Genomic DNA, 24,146 nt, shown 5'->3' on the forward strand with positions numbered 1-24,146 from the left:
TTGTAATTAATTGTCTATTCAGCTGCTGTACTGTAGGTATTGAAAGGAGGGAAATAATATCTTTATTATATTATATTATATTATGTTATATTATATTTTATTTGTGTGCATATTCTTCATCCCAATGCCCACTTCGGGGCAGATAAGTCAAGCAAATAATGCCTAGTCCATGGTGAGCAAAAATGCATCACCACTGATGACTAAACTGTAGAAGAGTATTATATTAATAGGTGCTAGGTTAGAGGAAAACATAGCTGTGGGAGCACAAAAGAAGGGGAACTCACATAGATGGGGCTGGGTGGTTCAAGGGGAAGGAGTTAGGGAGGATACCATAGGAAGGTATTCAACATTATTCAACATTCCAATCCATTATTCAGCATTCCAATCCCCTAAAAAGGAACAAATGGCTGGATAAATAGATTCTGAATAATAGATGAAGTGAAGAAAGACCATAATGGTTTATTCTCCAGTGTGCAAATGGGAAGCAGGGTGAGAGGGCTAAGATAAGAAATTTTGCAGCTGTTGTAATTACTGCTCAAGCAGAGAGAGAGAGAAGAAAAGAGAGAGAGGGAAGTAATTCTAGGGAGCAACAGAGTTTTTAAAATATAAAATAGTTCCTGTAACCATCAGATACTTCACAACTGAATGTCTGGTCAACTAGCAATTTTCACATTTCTAAAGGTTATATTGTTCAAACTGTTTAAAGGTTACTAAAAAAAGAATTCTCATTTGCTCTAATCCAAATGCAAATATACTTCAAAGAGGAGAAACAGAAAAGTAATATCACTAGCTTGTTTAGCTCGCTTCTGGGACCTGTTAGGTGATAGAGATCTCTTTATCCAACATCTAAAATGCTGATTTCTGAGCTATTTATTAATCTCAGAAATATATTTTTATGCTGACCCCTAGAAATGAATTTATTTTAGGTATTCATTCATCAATAAGCATTTAGCAAACTGCTGCCATATGTCAGACTTGTGCTAGGGACTGAGGCCACAGAGACGAAAAAAAAATGCAGTCCCATCTATGCAGAAACTGCAGTCAACAGAAGGGTCAGATAAGTCAAGTAAATAATTCCTAGTCCATGGAGCGCAAAAATGCATCACCACTGATGACTAAACTGTAGCAGAGTATTATATTAATATGTGCTAGGTTACAGGAAAACATAGCTGTGGGAGCACAAAAGAAGGGGAACTCACATAGATGGGGGTGGGTGGTTCAAGGGGAAGGAGTTAGGGAGGATACCATAGGAAGGTGCTATTAAGCTGCATCTAGAAGGACAAGCAGGTGACAGGCAGGCAGAGAAGGAGAGTAGCCAAGGCCTCTTTGTCATATTTGAATGATGGTATCTCATCTCCAGTACTGGAAAGAATGTTAGGGTTACCAAAGGGTTGCTGGCATTGCCCAGGATGGTGGCCCTTATGATTATGAACACTGTGACATCTTCCATCCTCAGAATCTGTGGGGATGTCTCCCACTTGCACACCTTGTTGAGACCTTTATTCAATGTTTAAATCTATTAAAATCCTTCATTCCAGGATCTATATGTTTGTCAAAAGACTATACTGAAAGCCATATATCCTAACTACTGGCCAAAAAAAAAAAAAAAAAAGTTACTACTCATATTCTTTGAACAAATTGAAGAAAAGAGATGAAGAAATCTGCCAGAGCTGGGGATAGTATGCATGAGTTCAGACTAGAATTTCTACTGTGCCTAAAGGTTGGTAGAAGAGCCACAGCTCCTAGATCTCAGGAGGACATTGTCATTGATGTCTCATTTGATTCCTGGACAATGAAAAAGTCATATTCATGGAGTACAAGCACCTGCTCTCTAGGAGCTTACAATCTCTTTGGGGAGACAAGAAAAATATACATAAAATTATAATTTAAAATGCTGACAAGTAAACGCTAAGTGCCCATAAATGTAACAGAAGCTCTCAAGAGTAAGAAATACAGTGGTTGTTTTCTTTTTAAGAACAGATAGGTGGGTGAACCTGGAAGACATTTTGCTAAGTGGAATAAGTGAGACACAAAAAGTAAAATATTGCATGATCTCACTTACATGCAGAATCCTTTTTTTTTAAGAAAGTAAAATATGCAGAGATAGATAATAAAACCGGGTTACCAGGGGCAGGGTTGCAAAGAAGAAAAGAACAAGGCCTGAAGGAGTACGATACAAATACTTGGAGGAAAATTTCCAGGCAAAAGGAACAGCCAGCAAAAAAGATAAGAGAGCGACAGAAAAGCAGGCACATGATTGAAGAGTCATCACTGACAGGTCCATGTGCCTTACATCTTCCAGTTAAAAAGATAATTAGAGAATACTAGATAACACACATGAGACAAATCCCCTCTCTGGCCTTAGCCAGGAAATCTCACAAGACAGACAGATTTGCAGCCAGGTCTCTGATCTTGAGAGACGCATGTATTTTAGGTATGCTGGTTACATTAGGTTGAGTTGAGTGCCCTGTCGCCAAATTTATGGGCATCCAGAGCCTCAGAATATGGCTTCACTTGAATGTTTGCAGATAGAATTAATTAAGGATCTCAATATGAAGTCAACCTGGATTTAGGGTGAACCCTAAGTCCAATGACTAGTGCCCTAATAAGACGGGAGGCAACACAGTGAGACATACAGAAGAGGGTGATATGAAACTGAGGCACAAACTGGATGGATGTGTCTCAAAGTCAAGCCTCCAAAAGGCACCAACCTTACTCACACACACCTTGATTTCAGACTTCTGGCCTCCTGAATGGTGACAGAATAAATCTCTATTGTTTCAAGCTACCCAATTTGTGATATTATGCTAGAAAACTATTAAACCAGTTGTCTTGATTTGGTTACACTTGTAACTGCTTTTTTTGTGATCAACAAATGTGTAGTGGACATTTGCATTTATGCTCCTAGAATGTACTCCCCATTTTGTGGTTTAAAAACATTTTGGATTTGCTCTGGGGAGGCCCCTTTAATCTTGTCTGTTTCCTCCACCCCAGTCCTCATTTTTTAATGACATTGAATCCATCTCCATTTCTAGGGACATATAACATAGGTCAAAGTAGATGAGCACATTTTATCCCACTGACCTTAGGGAGCTAATGAGACAAAAATCGTATTTTTGGCTATTAGAACGGTATCATTTTTTATTCCCACTGAATTTGATCCTGAGAGCCTGGGGATGCTGCCACAACTCTGCCATCGCATAGCAATTGAGACTCCAGTGAATACTGGAAAGAAGAGCCGAGAGGTTACGAGAAATCAGGTCCTGGGGAAGTCACTTGACCTCTAACTCTCACTAAGCCTGAAGCCCTGCCTGTCCTCAATCCTAATGAGTCAATTAATTATCTTTTTATTTTGAGGTGAGTCTCCTAAAATATTCAATCATAAGATTTCTGAAAAAAAGAAATAGACTCCAACTTGGTTTATCATCTTAATTATTTTGACTACTAAGAAAAGTTAAGTGTACACATCACTTACATCAAAACTGGCAACATGTTGAATCTAAAGTCCAGCTGCTTACCTTATATCTCAGTGTCCCCCGCAACAAAGTGTGAGCAGAAGAAATGCCATAAATCTCAGCATATTTCGTACTGTCTCTGTTAGGATAGCCTTCCAAATTTAATCCTGGGAAAAAATCCATGGATGTAACGGCATCAAGAAAGGAGATGCCCCCTGCAACATTCACAACCTGAGGAACATTGAGAAGGCACAGATGGGGTTACAGTTGTTCCTTTCTTTTAGGGCTTCCCTGAATTATATGGACAAAGAAAGCAACAGAACTTTGAAAAAAAAAATAATGAAACCACCATAATCATTATCCCATACTTAAGCTGTTCTTCTAATATCATAATTCACAAAGCAATTCTTCTCTCAAGCTTTAAAATTTGACTCTAAAACATTTAGTTTTTCTAAACATAAGGTCTTATTTTCAAGTTTTTTCCTTCCCCTGGATAAAATGGCACTAAATTATTTACCACTAGAATTTGCCTTTTTAAAAAATATAAATATTTAGAAAAAAGTTTTAAAATAAACATTTTAATTTTATTTTTTTAGACATTTATTTTAAAATAAAAAATGTTTAAAAAATAAACATCTAAAATTATTTTATATAAAAATGTTTAAAAAATAAACTTAAAAAAATAAGTTAAAGCAACAGATAATTATTTAAATGGCTTCTATGCTCAAACAACAATCAATATTCTCATTCTTTTCTTTTTTTTTTTTTTTTTAAACTCATCCTAAAGTTTATTTAGAAGAATAAACTGTAAAATACACAAGGCGATTTTGGAGAAGGAAAAATATGAAGGGAGACTTACTTTACCAGATATAAAGCCATACATCCATGGAAGTTCAACAGTGTGATATTGATATGGTGCTAGACATGTTGTCAGTAGAACAGAATTGAGGGTCCAGAAGTGACTTATATACACCCCCCATGCACACACATACATATATAGAGTTAGATTTATGGAAGTGTAGGCTTTCCAGAGCCATAGGGTGGCCTAATCAATAAATGGGTTTCCATTATTTTTATAAAAGATATTGGAAGCCTCTTTTTATGTGACAATCAGTTCCCAGGTGTGAATTGTGAAAGGCACAAAGATTATACTTTTAGAGCAAGGGTGTTCCTTTATACACCATGGAATACTATGCAGCCATCAAAAAGGATGAGTCTCATTCTTTTCTTTTACTTTCATGACCCTTCTAAATGCCACATTAGTCATCAGTCACATACATTTCATTCAGACAGCTAAATTTATTGAGCAGTTACTATCTATGTGTCGGGGATCACACAAATTGTGAAGGGAATAACATGAGTGATGAAATAAAAATCTTTTGATATCTCAGTACTTCTATTTCCCATACCCCTACCCCCATCACACATACTCAAAATGCAATGAAGGATTTCTTTGTCTCTATAATTAAAGGACAAATTTTCTTTTAGTTTATGAGGCTTATTATTATCATTGAGATAATGGAAAGTATTCTGGAGTGATAAAATTAGGTGTGAGAATTCTGGTTGGTGCTGCTGGTGGAACTGAATTTTATCCTTATTGTACCACTGGAAACAATTTCTGACCAATTTCTCTAAGCTGCACAAAGCAATACTGTACCAGGGAGCTGCCAATGTACTTTAAGGTGGATTCACAGGATTTGCCTGAAGAGGCCTTTGGCTAAACTTAATGATTCTCATGCCTTATTTGTAGATGGGTTCTGAACGTGCCTTTGTATGAGACAGAAAATGGAAACTCATTTATATGTGGATGAAGCCCCAGAAAGAAAAGGGCTATGCTGGCTGCAATGTCAGGACCACTGGAGTCTTTTCAGTTCAGAGGCTCACTTTGGAGAGTGCCAAGCACCATTTCAAATTTCAAAAGTGAAAATCTGAATGAAGGATGTAAGGAATGCCTTTCATTTAATTTTCTTGTGAACTCTTCTAGACTGCAGAGTAAACATTTCCAAAGGGATGATTTCTGTACTACATCTTTAAAATCAATATATTTAAAAGAATTCTAAATTTTTGAAAAAATGTAAGAAAGCAAATGTTGGGCATTGTAGTGCCCACCTGTAATCCCAGCTACTTGGCTCAGGAGGCTGAGGCAGGAGGATGGCTTGAGCCCAGGAGTTTGAGAATAGCCTGAGAGACACAGGCTGTTTAAGACACCATCTCTTAAAAAACAAAAAAAGCAAATGTTGACCGTTAGGGTCTTCACACCCATCTCATTTCTGTAATCTATGACAGTTCTTAAGTTTTGTTTGCTTGTTTGAAGGTCAGGAAAATTTCTGAAAGAAAAATTCAATAAAGACGACAATATTCCAGCTTACCAATCAGAAATAAAACAGCAAGTTCATAAGTCTATCATGAAATCCTTACAAAGAAGATGGAGAAATGTAAGCTGAATGGCAATGGTTCATTTATTGAGAATGTCAGTTGGCTAAGCAACCTGACCCAAAAATTACTGGGTAATCATTGTCATTTGATATTAATTCATAGTTGTATTTCTAGTGGCATATAATGTAGTTCAACAATAAGTTCTTTCTTCGTTATTGTTTTATTAATAATTTGAATGACAACAGAAACATATTCATCTGTTTTGTGGAGAATATACGTTTCTTTCTGCTCTGACAATGCTCAGGCTCATTATTCACTGCTGTTGCAAGTTTCTCTAGGTCCAGCTCTTTCACACACACACACACAGACAAACACAAATACGTATCTCCCAACTAGAGAGAATCACTGTTATATTTGAATAATGTATCATATATATTTAAATAATCACAATAAGCTTGATCACCAAATTAATAAGGAAATATACAATCATTTTTTCAGGGCCCACTATGTGCCCCGTGCCTTGTACTGGGCATTATCTTTAATCCATGAAATAACCCATTTTTCAGAGGTAAAAACTGAGGCTGAGTCACCCAAAGGCAAATTGAACTCAGTTCTATTTGACTGCAATGTCTGTGTTCCTTCTACTACACTGTCCCCTTAATCATGCTTGTTTCTGAATCAGTATTTTTAAGGGGATATTGACAAAGTCAGCATTCCAGATTATGCCACCTGGGATCCACATGAAAGCTGCATAAAGAATGGATACAGGCAAAGGAAGACAGTGGTAGCTCTTGATTTCCAAGGGGCTGGGTGCTGCAGTCAAGGTGGTGGCAGGCAATGGATAGAGGGCTAGAAAACTTCTCTTAAAGCGATGTTTGCAGAGCAAGCACACTTCTCACTCAGATTACATGTTTTGCCAGGTTAGACTGGGAAACACTGCAGAAGGTGATGGCAAAGCTCTGCCATGTCACTCCCAAATGCCACCAATGTAAATAAGTATACCACCCCTGTGAGGGGAATGAAACCAAGAAAAGATGAAATCACTGTCTCTGAATATGTGGAAGAAAATCACAATTGTTAAGAATCAAATTAGAAGTTAGAAATAGTACAAGTGGCTAGAAATTACTGCAAAGATATAAAACAATGAGATATATTCAAATTCATAGGCCACTGCCCAATTTCTGGAAAAGTTTAAGGCTTCAATTTTAAGTAGAAGTCAGAGAAGTGACTTGGTTCCCCATTATGATTCTGTGAATTATTTAAGACCCGTTCCATGGTGCAGGGTGATGATGGCACAGGGAGTGAAGGGCAAGAATACAAGAGAGGTTTTAAGTTGTTTAACAATCTGGCTTGGGAAACACACTGAAACACTTGAATTATTGACTGAATAATGCAGCACCTAGAAAATTCTTAGACACGGAAAAACGAAGTGTCTGATTCTTTGATTCAGTTCAGACAAAATAATAGTGAACAGAGGCTGGAGTGGTCACAAAAAGCTTCATCCACAAGAGGAAACGCAAGTGGGACCTTGAAAAGAGTATTATTTTAGCAAAGAAAAGAAAAGTGTCATGTTTTCTCTTGGTATCCTCCACAGTGTCAGAGAGATGCAAAAAGTACTCATTTTTACAAAAGAAGTTGAGGATGAAAGAGGAGAACTTCAAATCTAACAAATACAACTTCTGCTACCTGAAAATAACCTCTTGCTTTTCTTAAACCCTCACAACTACTAATTTCCTTAAGTAGCTAATATTTGCTAGATTGATTACATGCCTGACAATCTGCTGTTAGGCAGATTGCAATCTATGTGACCTCACTGACTAAGAACCCCGGAAGGCTGGCGTGATTGTCCTCATCTTCCGACAAGGAACCCAAAGCTCACAACCAGTAATGGCAGAGCCAGGCCCACAGATAGCAAGTTTCTTGCTCTTTCTTTTAGATGATTGTACTCTGCTGACCCTTTCATTGTTACCAACTTTAGCATTTATAAGGCCTCCTGAAAATAAGTGTTTTACTCAACTGAGACAAGAATTTGTCTTGCTTTCACATGTTAATTTATACTAAACATAGGCCAGTCTCTTAAGATCGCAGAAGGTAAAAGGAGCAGTTGGAATGCAATAGGAGACAGGCTGTAGCATGTAAAAGGATGTGTGCTTGATAAAACATCAGACTAAGATTCTGGTCCAAAGCTTCATGATTCATAGTGAAAGGACACAAAGATAGATGTGTACCCGCCCCCCACCCGCTACACCCTTGTTCTGCTCTCTAATCTTTGCACGTACCAGAGGTTTCGTAAGTTCTGTAAGTACATGTTTTTCTTTCTGAGGCCAGGTCACAAGGAATGTTTAAGTAAGATAGCCAGGTCACAAGGTGTGTTTAAGCAAGATAGCCATAAACTGGTCGTGCAACCTGATGCAATATAATTAACTGCCTTTGTGTAAAACTGCTCTTCCGCCTCAAGGGTTGTACTGAAATATCAGAAATGGCGGGAACCAATCATAGTTTGCCAAATCGCTTTGTTCAAACTCCAGCCAATCATACCTCTAATTTGTATAATGATTCTATGCCTACTTTCCTTAGACTATATAACATTGTTCGGCGCTCAGTAGGGGAGCTCTCCTGCCCGTCTCGTTTCACGAGCAAGTGAGAGCTCCAGGTTCGAACCTGTAATAAAGATCCTTGCTGCTTAGCTTTGACTCTGGACTCTGGTGGTCTTCTTCGGGGAATAAACGGTCTGGGCATAACAAATGGGGGCTCATCCGGGATTTCCCCCAAGCCCACCAGACCCCCAAGTCAACGGATCTTAATCTGTAGGTAAGCCAGCTTTGTCACTGTCTCTGTCTTTGTCTCTGTCTGTCTCCCTGAAATTTCGCGAAATCCGTAATCTGTAATCTGTATTGGTCTGTTCTGTAAGTGGCACGGTCTTGGCGGACGCGCTAGAAGACAGCCACTCGGGACTGGTGGGAGACGTTCCCCAGTGCCCATCTGGGGGCCTCCATCCTTGGTTGCCCCGTCTGACTCAGGTCGGAAGTCCGACACGCGCTCGCGAATGCTCATCGTTATTACTGTCTGTCCGTTATTGTTAAGTGTTAAGTGTAAGCCCAAAACGAAACATAAAACCTTTTCTTCCCCTTCCAGGACCGGACCTGTCAGATACTCCCCTCTGCTTCACACTCATTTTCGTCCCCCCTTCTCTTTGTAGGAGCAGTCCAAAGATGGGCAACAACCAGAGCACGCCGCTCTCACTCCTTGTTACCAATTTTAAGGATGTGAAGGCTCGGGGGCGTAACTTAAGCGTAGAACTAAAGAAGGGAAAGCTAGTTACTTTCTGCCGTTCGGAGTGGCCCTCTTTCGGTGTAGGGTGGCCCTCCGAAGGAACTTTCTGTCTCTCTATTATTACTAAGGTAAAAACTAAGATTTTCCTGCCAGGGCAGTCAGGACATCCTGATCAAATTCCTTATATTCTAGTGTGGCAGGATCTTGTGGAAAACCCACCACCCTGGATAACTCCATTCATCCCTGAGCCCTGCAAAGTCCTAGTAACGCGACCTACAAGACAAAAGACTCCCTCTGCTCCCTCGGCCCCTGTGCTGCCGGACAGCCAGGACCCCCTAACGTTAGAACCCACATTTCCCCCACCATATCCGCACCTTATCCCGCAGGACCCAGTCCCCCAGGGTGGTGCTTCCGTAGAGGGAAACCGAGAAGCAGAAGCAGCCGAGAGCGAAAGTAACCTGGGGGGGCCGGCCAGCCGAACACGAGGCCGCGTACAGCGGGACCAAGCTTCCCGACTCCCTGACTCCACTGTAGCCCTGCCTCTCAGAGAAATAGGATCGCTCGATGATACCGGGCTCTCCCGTCTCATGTATTGGCCTTTTTCCACCAATGATTTATACAATTGGAAGTCCCAAAATGCTCGGTTCTCAGATAATCCCAAAGATCTAACCTCATTGTTAGACAGTGTCATGTTTACTCACCAGCCGACCTGGGATGACTGTCAACAGCTCCTCCGAATCCTGTTCACAACGGAGGAGCGGGAAAGAATCCAAGTTGAGGCCAGAAAACTGGTTCCAGGAGATGACGGCCAGCCAACTGCAAATCCTGACCTCATTAATGCGGCTTTCCCTTTGACCCGGCCCAGATGGGACTACAACACAGCAGAAGCGGCCAGGTCCCCGGAAACTTGTGTTCGAGGGACTGAGGACCTCCTGAAGACTCTGGGGGAGCTAGGCTACCGAGCCTCAGCAACAAAGGCTCAGATCTGCAAGTCGGAGGTAACTTATCTGGGGTACCTATTAAAAGGGGGGCAACGCTGGCTAACCAAAGCCTGAAAGGAAACAGTCCTACGCATCCCTAGACCCCAGTCAACACGGCAAGTGAGAGAATTCCTGGGGTCGGCAGGGTTCTGTAGGTTATGGATACCCGGATTTGCTGAGTTAGCCAAGCCCCTATACCAGGCAACAAAGGAACGGCAGCCCTTCAATTGGACGGAAGAGGCTGAGCTGGCCTTTCAGCAAATCAAAACTGCCTTGTTATCAGCCCCCGCGCTGGGGCTCCCTGATGTCTCCAAGCCCTTCCACTTATACGTGGATGAAAGTAAGGGTGTTGCAAAAGCCGTGTTAACACAGTACCTAGGCCCCTGGCAGAGGCCAGTTGCCTATTTGTCAAAAAAATTAGATTCAGTGGCTGCTGGCTGGCCACCCTGCCTCCGGATAATCGCGGCGACCACCCTAATGGTCCGAGACGCTGATAAACTTATCATGGGGCAAGAGTTGCGCGTTATAACCCCGCATGCCATTGAAGGCGTCCTCCGGCAGCCGCCGGACCGATGGATGAGTAACGCCCGGCTCACCCACTATCAAGGACTGCTGTTAAACCCCCTCAGAATAACTTTTCTGCCCCCAACCTCTTTAAACCCTGCTTCACTGCTGCCAAATCCAGACTTGGACGCCCTGTCCCATGAGTGCACTGAGATACTGGCTCAGGTGCATGGGGTGCAGGAGGACCTACAAGATCGTCCGCTCCCCGACACAGAACTCACCTGGTTCACTGATGGCAGCAGCTATGTCCACCAAGGCCAGCGGTATGCAGGAGCAGCTGTAACGTCAGAGACTGAGGTAATCTGGGCGGAACCCTTGCCTCCAGGGACATCGGCCCAAAGAGCCGAACTGATAGCCCTTACACAGGCCCTCACCCTAGGGGCAGAGAAAAAACTAACAGTATACACGGATAGCCGCTATGCTTTTGCTACTGCGCACATACATGGGGCCATCTACAGAGAAAGGGGACTATTAACAGCCGAAGGCAAAGAAATAAAAAACAAGCAAGAGATCCTAGCTCTATTAACTGCTTTGTGGAAACCAAAGAAATTGGCTATTGTACATTGCCCTGGGCATCAGAAACCAACTACGCCAATTGCTCGAGGCAACTTCTTAGCCGACCAAACCGCAAGGAGCATAGCAAAAGCTCCCAGTCAGCTCCTCGTGCTCCAGCTCCCCGATCCTGGCCCGCGAAATTTGCCATGTTTTCCCGACTATACCGAACAGGATCGCGAATGGATGAACACGCTTCCCCTAAAACAGGTTAAAAATGGGTGGTGGACTGATATAAATGACCAAACCATCCTACCAGAAAAATTAGGACGGCAGGTGTTGGAACACATCCACCGGACAACCCACCTGGGTGCCCGGCGAATGATGGACTTAATCAGGCACGCCAAGTTTAGAATCAGGCGCATAGCTGAACTGGCCAGCGATGTCACAACAAATTGCAAAGCCTGCCAACTAAACAACGCTTGCCCCCAAACCCAGACCACCGCAGGAATTAGGTGTAGAGGAACTAGGCCTGGTATCTATTGGGAAATAGACTTTACTGAGATAAAGCCTGGAAAATATGGGTATCAGTACTTACTTGTCTTTGTAGATACTTTTTCAGGATGGACAGAAGCGTTCCCAACTAAGAGAGAAACTGCTCAGGTTGTAGCAAAGAAAATTTTGGAAGAAATCCTCCCCAGGTATGGCTTTCCCGTCCAAATAGGGTCAGACAATGGACCAGCCTTCGTTGCTAAGGTAAGTCAGGATTTGGCTTCCATTCTGGGGGCAAATTGGAAATTACATTGTGCTTATAGGCCCCAAAGCTCAGGACAGGTAGAAAGGATGAATCGGACTCTGAAGGAGACCTTAACTAAATTGACCATGGAGACTGGCGCTAATTGGGTAGTACTTCTCCCCTACGCTCTGTTCTGGGCCCGAAATACCCCTTACAGACTGGGCCTCACACCATATGAAATCATGTATGGCAGACCCCCACCCCTGGTCCCCAGTCTAAAAGATGACTTACTCAAACCTGAAACTGAAAATGTCTCTGAGCTCCTGTTCTCCTTACAAGCCTTACAGAAAATTCACCAGGAAATTTGGCCCAGACTACGAGAACTATACGAGGCAGGACCTCCGCCGATGCCTCATCCATTCCAGCCGGGAGACTGGGTCCTAGTCAAGCGCCACCGGCAAGAAACTCTTCAACCCAGGTGGAAAGGACCACTGCAAGTACTCCTGACTACTCCCACCGCTCTCAAAGTAGAAGGCATCGCTTCGTGGATCCACTACACACACGTCAAACCAGTGGACCCAACATCCGACCTTCTCGAGCCGTCTGGAGCACCGGTTACATGGACTGTAGACAAAGCTAAGAACAATCCCTTAAAGCTAACCCTGCGCCGTCATCCCCATAGCCGTAACCATGTCTAGCTTACCTATGCTTTTATGCCTTATGCATCTGACTCTCCTCACTGCTGCGCTGTCTAATCCCTATGTCTGGAGGTTCTGGCTCTATGAGAACAAAACTCACCCCGGGGAAACCCCCCAAGCGGGTAAACTGCTAGCTAGCGCAGACTGCCCCCACTCAGGGTGTAATACTATAGTTTACCTCAATTTCACTAGGTTCCAGATTGCCCAACCAGCAATACCCATGATCTGTTTTGAATATGATCAAACTGAATATAATTGTAAAAATTATTGGTGGCACCAGAGTGCAGGTTGCCCATATAGCTACTGTAAGACGCACTCTGTCCGATACTGGAGAGAACGACAAGGGTGGTATTTTTACAAAACTGAGTCTCCCGTCACTTACACTTGGATAATTAGAGACCCATGGGACTCTCGGTGGACAACCCCACAACATGGGGGAGTATATTACTCATCAACTAGTACCTGGCCCAGTAGCCATTTATATCTGTGGAGAAGTCTAGTCCAGATTCAACCCTTAATCCACACACAAATCCACAGGCAAGAAACCAAGCTATCACAAGACTTGCAGCCCTTCTCCTGGCTAACTCTATTACGGGAAGGGCTAGCATTCGCCAACCTCACTGGTTTAGGCGACCTGTCCTCTTGCTTTATGTGTGCAACCCTAGGAAGACCACCATTAACGGCTGTTCCTCTATCCTCCGCTCCCACAAACTATACAGGTTTTAACTCATCGATAGTCACGATACCCGATGTAGCCCTGTACCGTGACCCATACCAAGAGAAATACCCCTATTGTTATTCGGCATTTAGCAACAGCCTCTGCAACCAATCGGCTACATACCCTAATAGTCCCATATATGCTCCCCCTGGTGTGTTCTTCTGGTGTAATATGACTCTGTTAAAAACTCTGTCCAAAAGCATCTCTGACGGACAGTTGTGTATCCCTGTTACCCTAGTTCCCCGACTGACACTGCTAACCCCGGCAGAGTTCATAGGCTGGGCAGGGACCGCCCCAACTAAAACTGCGCGACATAGACGAGCAATTTTTCTACCACTAATTGCCGGAATATCCTTAACCACCTCTGTCGTCGCAGCGGGGTTAGCAGGAGGGGCCCTACAACACTCCATGATAGAAAACGACAAGCTGTTACAACAATTCTCTGTTGCTATGGAAGACTCCGCCTATTCCCTAGCCTCCCTTCAGCGGCAGCTCACCTCCCTAGCACAGGTCACCCTTCAAAACCGCAGAGCCTTAGACTTACTCACGGCTGAGAAAGGAGGTACCTGTATGTTCCTCAAAGAAGAATGCTGTTTCTATATAAATGAGTCAGGGTTAGTTGAGGAAAGAGTCCAACGCCTACACGAACTAAGCTTAGAAATGAAAAAGCAACAATTCACTACAGCCGCTAACAATTGGTGGAGCTCTTCAATGTTTTCCCTTCTGGCACCCCTTTTAGGCCCCCTAATGTCTTTACTACTTCTATTCACTATAGGCCCCTGTGTGGTAAATAAAATTTTACAATTTGTCAGAGAAAGGTTTGATACCATCCAACTAATGGTCCTCCGTAGCCATCACCAGCCTCTCCTGCACCCAGAAAGTGGGGCTATATTATAAGACTCTGGAAATCCAAGATTGGACATCCAGTTACTTATGAGAAGGGAGAAATGAAAGGACACAAAGATAGATGTGTACCCACCCCCCACCCGCTACACCCTTGTTCTGCTCTCTAATCTTTGCACGTACCAGAGGTTTCGTAAGTTCTGTAAGTACATGTTTTTCTTTCTGAGGCCAGGTCACAAGGAATGTTTAAGTAAGATAGCCAGGTCACAAGGTGTGTTTAAGCAAGATAGCCATAAACTGGTCGTGCAACCTGATGCAATATAATTAACTGCCTTTGTGTAAAACTGCTCTTCCGCCTCAAGGGTTGTACTGAAATATCAGAAATGGCGGGAACCAATCATAGTTTGCCAAATCGCTTTGTTCAAACTCCAGCCAATCATACCTCTAATTTGTATAATGATTCTATGCCTACTTTCCTTAGACTATATAACATTGTTCGGCGCTCAGTAGGGGAGCTCTCCTGCCCGTCTCGTTTCACGAGCAAGTGAGAGCTCCAGGTTCGAACCTGTAATAAAGATCCTTGCTGCTTAGCTTTGACTCTGGACTCTGGTGGTCTTCTTCGGGGAATAAACGGTCTGGGCATAACAATAGAACTAAAGAATTGGATGGAACATCAGTGCTCACATTCCACATCAGGAAACTGACATCCGGTGGATCTTTTCAACTGCCAGGTCTTTGGCTATGTTATGAGGGATGCCAGGAATTAGACCAGAACTCATCGATCCTGTTTATTATCCTGAAACATATCACACATTCCAGCACCAAGTTAAAGTGTCCTGCTTGTTTAGTACTATTTTAAGTGTAGCTGTGGTTCTCTGATCATCAAATCAGTTGTTCTCAAATTCGGCTGCATATTAGAATCACTAGGGAGATTTTAAAAATCCCCAAACCCAGGCAAATCAGAATCTTTAGGGATGAGGCCCAAGCACTTTTTAAACTCCCCTTGTAATTCCAAGGTACAGCCAACTATGAGTTATTCTCTATATCACGGGCACGAAAGACCATGGCTAATAACAGCATTCACCTTGTTGCTTAAGAAATTCTTTCTGTCAACTCCTGAAATACATTTCGATTCACAGATACATTGACAATGTAAAATACTGATGCTAGAATAATCTTTTTAAGACACATCTATCTGATCATATTACTCATCATTCCCTGCAGGGCCAGTACTAGGGCAAGGTGAGTGAGTGCCTACAACACAATTCAAAGAGGCACTCTGAGTCTCATTACATTTTTCTCCAAACTATGAGCATAAACTATGAAGTCAGATAGATGTGATTTGGATACTGGCTCTGCCACTTGCCATTTCTTTAAATGTAGCTGTTATCTTAAATCCCTAAACCTGATTTTTCCCCTTGTAAAACTGTCATACCATGAGTGCTAACATCCCTGCCTAGCTGGCACCTTCATATCCTTCAAGGCCAAGCACATCCTCTTCTCCACTAGGTTTCCTTCTCCCCATCCTCCTTCCCTCAACCCCTTCACCAAGGCCAATTAAACTGTTCTCCTGTCTGTACCTCTGAGCCACTTTAACATGCTTTGGAAATTTCCGTATTCGATTATAATTATTTATTCCCGTGTCTGTCCTTCCAGCCATTAGGCAATCTGGGAAAGGGAGAAAAAAACATCTTTAAGAGTTAGTTAGATCTGAGTTTGACTCTCAGTCAAATGACCTTGGACATGCTCTCTGAGCCACAGCTTTCTTATTGTAAAATAATGAAAATAATACTAAACTCAGAGAGTTCTTATGTTCTGTTACATGGCAGCTGGGGAAGAAATTGCAGTTTCTTTCCCCAGCACAAGAAACCCTCCATTCTAAGCGCTAAAACCCATCCCCAATCCAGCTGTGAGTTTCCTGAGGTCATGAATTTCATTCTCCGTGCCAGTCTTGGGTAACTTGCCCAAAGTCCAGCACATAGTAGATACTCAGAAAATGTCTGTCATGCTGAAATAAACCAAGAGATAACCAGTGTTTACATATATAGAGAAGTGAATTTTTGAATGGCAGAAACAACTTGTGAGAAGGCATAGGGAAGAATAGGCACAGGCTTTGCTTGGACCTGCAAGGAGACCATGCTAAACAGAGCAGAAAATATACACTGTGAAATACCACAGGAGGAGATAATGGAGACAGCATTATTAAAGGGTTTGGGATCAGGGAGTATTTAGACTGTCCCAGGCAGTTATTGCAGGTTGATATCACTATGATTGGATGAGATTCCTCACCTTTCCATCAAGCAGATAGGTGGCAGACTGCATTACGTTCATCAAAACTCCCACCGGACTCCAGCTAAATTTATATCTCAATGGATTGTTCGAATGTTCGGGGGCTGGAAGCCCACCACAGTAGGAAATATATGATTCAATCTATAAATTAAAGAATCAATATATAAGGAAGAATTCACAAGTTAGAGAATGCCTAAGTAATTAATTGAGGACAATGATATGAATGGAGTAAACTTGCTACAGTTTTTCATTCTTAAAGTTACTAAGGCGTTCGAAAATACATCTTCAAAGCCATGTACCATTCGATTAAATAACAGATGATTTTATATATATGTTTTTTAAAAAAACTGTAAAAATAGTGACTAACATTTTGTTCAGTTAAAAATCCAACTCTTAGTTCAATTCTACTTGGTCAGTTCCTACTAACTTTTGAATTAAAATTATATATTTACATATATATAATTTGAATACACATATATACACACATTCAAAAAACCTAAAACAATCTGAATCATCCCATTTACATCCAATAGTACCTTGTCAAAAGTACTATTTCATAAATGATATTTCATATCAACAGACTGATACCCAAAGATTCTTCTCATTTTTAAAAGTCAAACCTTATTACAGAATCTTTAAGGTAGTCTAAAATTTGTATTAAGCCAAAATTTTATAGTAGCATCTGTTTCTCCAAAATTTGGTTGCTACCTAAGACCTGGACATTGTTTTCCCATATAGATATTTTTGCAGTTATAAGATTTTATTTAAAATTTCTGGGAGGCCAAGGGGGATGGATCACCCAAGGTCAGGAGATCGAGACTGGCCTGACCAACATGGAGAAACCCCATCTCTACTAAAAATACAAAATTAGCCGGGCACGGTGGTATGTGCCTATAATCCCAGCTACTCAGGAGGCTGAGGCAGGAGAATTGTTTGAACCTGGGGGGTGGAGGTTGCAGTGAGCCGAGATCATGCCATTGTACTCCAGCGAAAAAACTCTAACTTTGATTAAAGGTGTTGCTATATTATAACTCATACTTTGATTCTGTACACAAGAAGTTAGACATTTTCATGTTCTCCTTTGGGCATAAATTGGGCTCACCGTGGCTCCCACTTCCTTGGCTTTATCTATTGTTTCCATTGCTAACATGTGATCAAGACCAGGGTCCAATCCCAATTCACCAATGATTGTGATGCCGGCATCTTCCACACTGCAGCAGGTGGAAAGAGGAAAAAGGAAAACTTGAATATAAAATAAAAACAATGCCATGGATTCACTCAGTTTGTTTAAAATGAGTAAAACTTGCCTCTTTTCCAATTCTTTTAGTGCTGGTGTGATGTAGCTTGCAGTGACCATGTTAACTTTGTTTGTGATGCAGGCCTTGGCCACAAGAGGATGCAATACATAAGGCAACAAGCTTAAAAACAGGAAAAAACTAATCAGAAACTCCCTTTTTCAACCATACCTGCCGAGGCACTTGAACTGTATTAAGGCTGCATCTTAAGTTACTGTTCTGATTAAATTATTCTCTCAGAAAAGGCAACACTTAAACACTGTTGGTGGGAATGTAAATTAGTTCAGCTGCTACAGAGGGCAGTTCAGAGATTTCTCAAAGAGCTAAAGGTTGAACTACCATTCGACCTAGCAATCGCATTACTGGGTATCTATCCAAAGGAAAATAGATTATTCTACCAAAAAGACACATGCACTCACATATTCATCACAGCACTATTCTCAATAACAAAGAATGGAATCAATTGACATGCTCATCAATAGTGGATTGGGGCCAGGAGCTGTGGCTCATGCCTGTAATCCCAGCACTTTAGGAGGCCAAAGACAGGTGGGTTGCTTGGGTCCAGGAGTCAAGACCAGCTTGGACAACATGATGAAATATCATCATTACAAAAAATACAAAAATTATTCCAGCATGTTGGCGCATCCCTGTAGTCCCAGCTACTCCAGAGACTGAAGTGAGAGGATCACTTGAGCTCAGGAGGTCAAGGCTGCAGTGAGTCGAGATCACACCACTGCACACCAGCCTGGGCAGTACGGTGACATCCTGTCTCAACAAAACAAAACAAAATGAAACAAAAATAAAAAAAACACCAAAAACAGTGAATTGGATTAAAAACTGTAATACATACACACCACTGAATACTACACAGCCATAAAAAAGAATGAAATCGTGTTCTTTGCAGCGACATGGATGCAGCTGGAAACTATTATCCTATGCAACCTAACACAGAAACCGAAAACCAAATACTACAGGCTCTCACTTACAAGTAAGTGGGAGCTGAACATTGGGTACACATGGAATTAAAGATGGAAACAATAGACACTGAGCACTACCAGAGGGAATAGGTAAGAAGTGAAGCAAGGGCTGAAAAACGACCTACAGGGGACTATGCTTGTTACGCGGTGACAGATTCATTGATACTCCAAACCTCAGAATCACACAATATACCTTTGTAATAAACCTGCACATGTAACCCCTGATTGTAAAACAAAAGTTGAAAGTAAAATAAATAAATATTCCCTTGGACATGATAAATGACTCCCTGTGGGCCACAGAATAAAATCACCTTTTTATCACATTTAAATAGCAACACTATTCTATTGACCTGAGGAGGAATAAATGCCTGAGAAGTGGTTTTATTGTTTATTTTGTTTTTGTGTTTTTTTATGAACTAGAGAAAATCTGAAGTACACAGAATGAATTTGACAAGTACAATGGTATAGTATGATATTGTTTATGTTGGTTTTCATTTTTTTGTTGGTACTGTAGACAGTTTTACCAAATAGTCAATAAAAAACAACTTAAATATTGTCATGTAATTGACAGGGTATTTTATTATTCCTACAATATATATAATATATTGTACTATTCCTACAATAGACGCTATTGTACAATAGATACACTCATTTATATAATACTCATATTTATGAAAATTTGATTTCTCGTGATTATGCAGTCCCAGCACCAAATTATAATCCCAAAGCCAAAATTGTTGAAAACCCAGTCAAAGTTGAGCTTTGAGTACAGCATCATCTGTTGTTCACCATGTGGATTTTTAGCCATTTTGATAGCCTTTACCCTGATCAACACCATTAAAGCCTATCTCCTCCTTGGGCCCTTCCTAGAGTCTACTCAATAACATAATACATGGGCCATCTTGACCTAGTTTGCCACTTCCTGATAGCCATTTGGAAGATGTGGAGGTAAAAAGAAAGACAGCCCTATTTTAGTGGAAAACCCAAGACAGAAAACCCCAATCCAAATTATATCTGCCCCTTTAAGAAATTTCCAAAAAGTTGTTTTCCTCCACAAAGCTTTCCCAGATTTCCCCAAAGCCAGATATCCTTCCTCTGCATGCAACCAGTTATATCTTTTTAACATTTAATGGAATTTGATTCATTTGTCCCTGTATTTCTACAGCTCATGTATTACATTATTGAGTAGACTCCAGGAAGGGCCCAAGGAGGAGATAGGCTTTAATGGTATTGATCAGTGTAAAGGCTATCAAAATGGCTAAAAATCCACATGGTGAACAACAGATAATGTTGTACTCAAAGCTCAACTTTGATTGGGATTTCAACAAATTTGGCTGTGGTATAATAATTTGGTTCTGGGACTGCATAATCATAAGAAATTAAATTTTCATAAATATGAGTGTTATATACATGAGTATATCCATATTCTATTCTAGGAATAACAAAATACCCTATTAATTACATGACAATATTTAAGTTGTTTTTAATGCCTGTTGGGTAAAGCTGTCTACAGTACTAACAAAAAAATAAAAACCAATGTAGACAATATCACACTATATCATTGTACTTGTGAAATTCATTCTGCATACTTCAGATTTTCTCTACTTCATAAAAATAAAATAAAACCACTTTTCAGGCATTTACTCCTCCGCAGGTCAATGGAATAGAGTATTGCTATTTAAATTTATTATAATGCAGAATAAAATTGTGTGTCTTTTATCAGTATCAAAAGCTCCTGGTCTCTGTGTTTTTGTTTCTTTAAACCAAAAAGAATTAGTGCTAACAAATTTGGTAGACTTTTAGAAGCTACTGAGTAAAATACTTGCAAAACTATTAAACCAAATATTAATAGAAAAGGTGCAACGTCATCATCTTAAAAGTTAAGCAGAAATTTTAAAATCACATTCTCCATATTAAACTTGCCCAATCAAAATTTTACTAAGATCTAATAATATTTTAAAACTTGTCCTTATAATAGGCTGAGAAGTACAATATTAGGATTGTGCCTGGTGGCACTTTTTAGACAAACAGATTAGAGTTCATAATTCGTCTCGAATATGATATAGGAAGCACTCAATGGGACATACTCAAATTATTTAAGTTGACTCCAGCCCAATTACTCCAAAAGGTCGAAAATGTCACTTGTGAAAAATACATACAAAATCATGTGGAATTTTCAAAGAAACTTTGAAATCAATTACTACTTTGTATTAAATTATTAAAAACTAAATTTGAAAAATTAAAACTATGAGAATTGTACATATTACTAAAATTTTTTTGAAACATATTCTTTACTCATTTTTTTGTAGTCCCTATCACTGTGTTTATATCAAAACATTCTTTCCCCAACTTAAAAAATAAAACAGTTGGCCAGGCATGGTGACTTATGCGGTAATCCTGGCACTTTGAGGGGCTGAGGCAAGTAGATTGCTTGAGGAGTTCAAGACCAGCCTGAGCAACATGGTGGTACCCCATCTCTACTAAAAATACAAAATGTAGTTAGGCATAGTGGCATATGCCTGTAGTCCCAACTACTTGGGTGGTTGAGGTGGGAGGATCACTTGAGTCTGGGAGGCGGAAGTTGCAGTGAGCCAAGATTGTGCCACTGCATTTCAGCCTGGGTGACAAAATGAGACTCTGTCTCGAAAAAAGAAAAAAAAAATGTAAGGAATGCTATAGGATAACACTGTTTAATGGCATTACCACTATTCAGCATAGAAAATATACCAAATGAGAAAAGATTAAATATAAAACAGATTTTGCTAATGCTAAATCTTATTGAAGGCCACCTGTTTGCTAAATTTTAAAATTTGGATATATTAATAGATTGATGTCTTTGTCCATTATCTTGTCACATTTTATTTCAGATTTTGTTTCAAATGGATTTTATTGTGTTATTTACTTTTAATTAAAAATGATATATTTAGGTACCTATATGTGTCAAAATAAATTACTGTTCTACTTGGAAGGCTAGATCATTCTATTTTGAATCAGGATTTCTTTACATGGTAAATATCAGAGAGGTTTAGTTGGTCATTAGTCAATTTTTTCTAAATAAAAATTAATGCTCATAAAATTTTTATAAGTTGAGTGACATTTTAAGTGCATGAAGTTAGCCTACATTTAAAGATATCAAGAGAAATGTAAAAATGCCAGCTTACAGAACTACCTTTCATTATATGATTTCCAAGCTTGCTTTTTTTTTTTTTAAGCAGAATATCACAGAACTTCCTCCAAAGATATAATTTGAAACTGATCTGTGAAAGTGATTAGGTAATCACTGTGAGGGAACAGATAACTGTCTTCCTCTCATCTTGGGAAAATTCTAAGAATGAATAACTATTCTCATCACTTTGACATTTCAAAACCAAATGTATTTATTATTTATTTATTTATTACTTTGATTTTAGGTTCAGGGGTACATGTGCAGGTTTGTTATATAGGTAAATTGTATGTCATGGGGGTATGGTGTACAGATTATTTCATTATCTAGGTAATAAGCATAGTACCCAATAGGTAGTTTTTCGATCCTCACCCTCCTCCCACCCTTTACCCTCAAGTAGTCCCTGATGTCTGTTGTTCCTTTCTTTGTGTACACATGTACTCAAATATCAAAACCAAATTTAGTTATAGAGTAAATCTCATGTAATGCTGTATCTAGATGTTAGATCTGCATTTTTGTTAGTAATACCCTATTTCAAGATCTGTTGCTATGATGAGACTTAAAATGGTCATAAGGCTAAGTAATCTACTTATTTCATTTAAGTTTTATAACTCCAAAGGATAAAATAGATACTAAAGTATATAAAACATTAGTACCTTATGACCTGCAATCGCACTTCTAAGTATATACCCAACAGAAATGTGTAATTACTGTTTTGGTGAAATGGTCACAAAAAGACAAATACTGAAATGTGTATAACAGTGTGACTTATAATAGCCAAAATCCAGAAACAACCTAAATATCTATAGTAGTCAAATAAATAACAATGGCATATTCACTTAATGAAATACTACACAGCAATGAGAATGAATAAACTATTATTTCAGACAATAGCACAGATGACTCTCATAATCACAACACTGAATGGGAGAAGGCAGCCACAAACAAAGATATATTGAATGATTCCAATTATATGAAGTTTGACAGCAGGCAAAAACTGAATGTCAGAAGCCAGGATAGTGTTTACTCTTAGAGGATGGGGTAAGTGAATAGAAAGAGGCACCAAGAAGGCTTCTGGGGAATTATTGATACTCTGTTTCCTGACATAGATAATCGTCACAGAGTGTGTTCACTTTGTGAAAATTCATTGAGCTATATACTTATGATTTGTGCACCTTCTGGACCCATGCTTCCATTAAAAAGTTTACTCCAAAAGAGTATGAAGAGAGAAGTGAAAGAGAAAGAGAAAAATAAGAGAAAAGAAATAACAACAAAAATATGAAACTCATTTCTTGCCAGGTACTGACCTGATGACAAGATCCTGTTTTGCCACCAAGAAGCCCAGCTTCTCTTCTTGTTTACAAATGTCCATGCTAACAGGATTAATATTATATTTCTTGCCTAACTGTTCAATTTGATTCTTCATGTCAGAGCCTATTTCAAGAATTAAAAGTCACATTTTTAGATATGTCAGAGTAAAATATATTTTAATATCTCCAAAAATAAATGTTCAAATTTCAGAAACAAAGTAGTCTTCTAAAATGTAGAAGTCAATATGCTTTAAAATATATTTTTCTTCTTCAAAAATCAGGGCTTATTTACCTACTGTTATTTCTATATTGCCATCTCTTGATAAATATTCCAATACAGGCTCAGATACATAGCCAGATCCAAGAACCAAAACCTTTCTGGTGCCCATTGAAAGTGACTGAGCACATTCCCTATTTAAAAACAAAGAGGGGAAGGGGCTAATTAAAATTTTATTTTTTTTTAAATAACAGAATCTTGCTGTCCACAAATCATACTAAAACCTAAATAATGAAGCAACATTTTCTCTTCACATTACTTAAAATAAGAATTTCAACATGAGTGAGTTCCCTATACTAACATATTTCTTCAATTATTTTACATTTTGTACAATGAAGAACAATAGACGTGATGTCTCTGAGATACATATCTGTAGATGTATAGATGTATTTCATGAATTTCCAGTATTACTAGTGAGGTGCAGGTGCTGGACCTTTTCTTGGTTTGCTTGTGATTGAGTAACTTGGTCTCACATTTTATCCTTCCAGAAGATGTCAATTCAAAATCATGCAAGGGGCTTTACCTTGGAAACTTTATTTATTACTCACAACAATCCCAGAAGGCAACAATTTGAGGAAGTGAATATTATTACCCATATTAGAAATTGTTTTGTCATATATCTTTAGGGTCACTTGAAAATAGTCAAAACCATGACTTTGAGTCACAGATGTCACGGGTTAAATGTAGAAAACGAAGACTA

General features: G+C 39.9%; 1 protein-coding gene across 2 annotated transcripts in view; it reads right to left on the minus strand.

The window, feature by feature from the left end:
• AASS (aminoadipate-semialdehyde synthase) overlaps positions 1-24,146 on the minus strand; it is a 74,779-nt gene that overhangs the window by 6,590 nt on the left and 44,043 nt on the right. For both annotated transcript variants that reach the window (XM_015134796.3, XM_077998091.1), the window contains 6 exons: positions 23,462-23,580; positions 23,167-23,293; positions 17,732-17,842; positions 17,527-17,635; positions 16,425-16,565; positions 3,519-3,686 (listed from right to left, as the gene is read on the minus strand). In XM_015134796.3, coding sequence (XP_014990282.3) covers positions 3,519-3,686; positions 16,425-16,565; positions 17,527-17,635; positions 17,732-17,842; positions 23,167-23,293; positions 23,462-23,580 — 775 coding nt within the window. The remainder of the gene's footprint in view (positions 1-3,518; positions 3,687-16,424; positions 16,566-17,526; positions 17,636-17,731; positions 17,843-23,166; positions 23,294-23,461; positions 23,581-24,146) is intronic.

Source organism: Macaca mulatta, chromosome 3 (assembly GCF_049350105.2).
Source record: "Macaca mulatta isolate MMU2019108-1 chromosome 3, T2T-MMU8v2.0, whole genome shotgun sequence".
NCBI classification, from domain to species: domain Eukaryota; kingdom Metazoa; phylum Chordata; class Mammalia; order Primates; family Cercopithecidae; genus Macaca; species Macaca mulatta.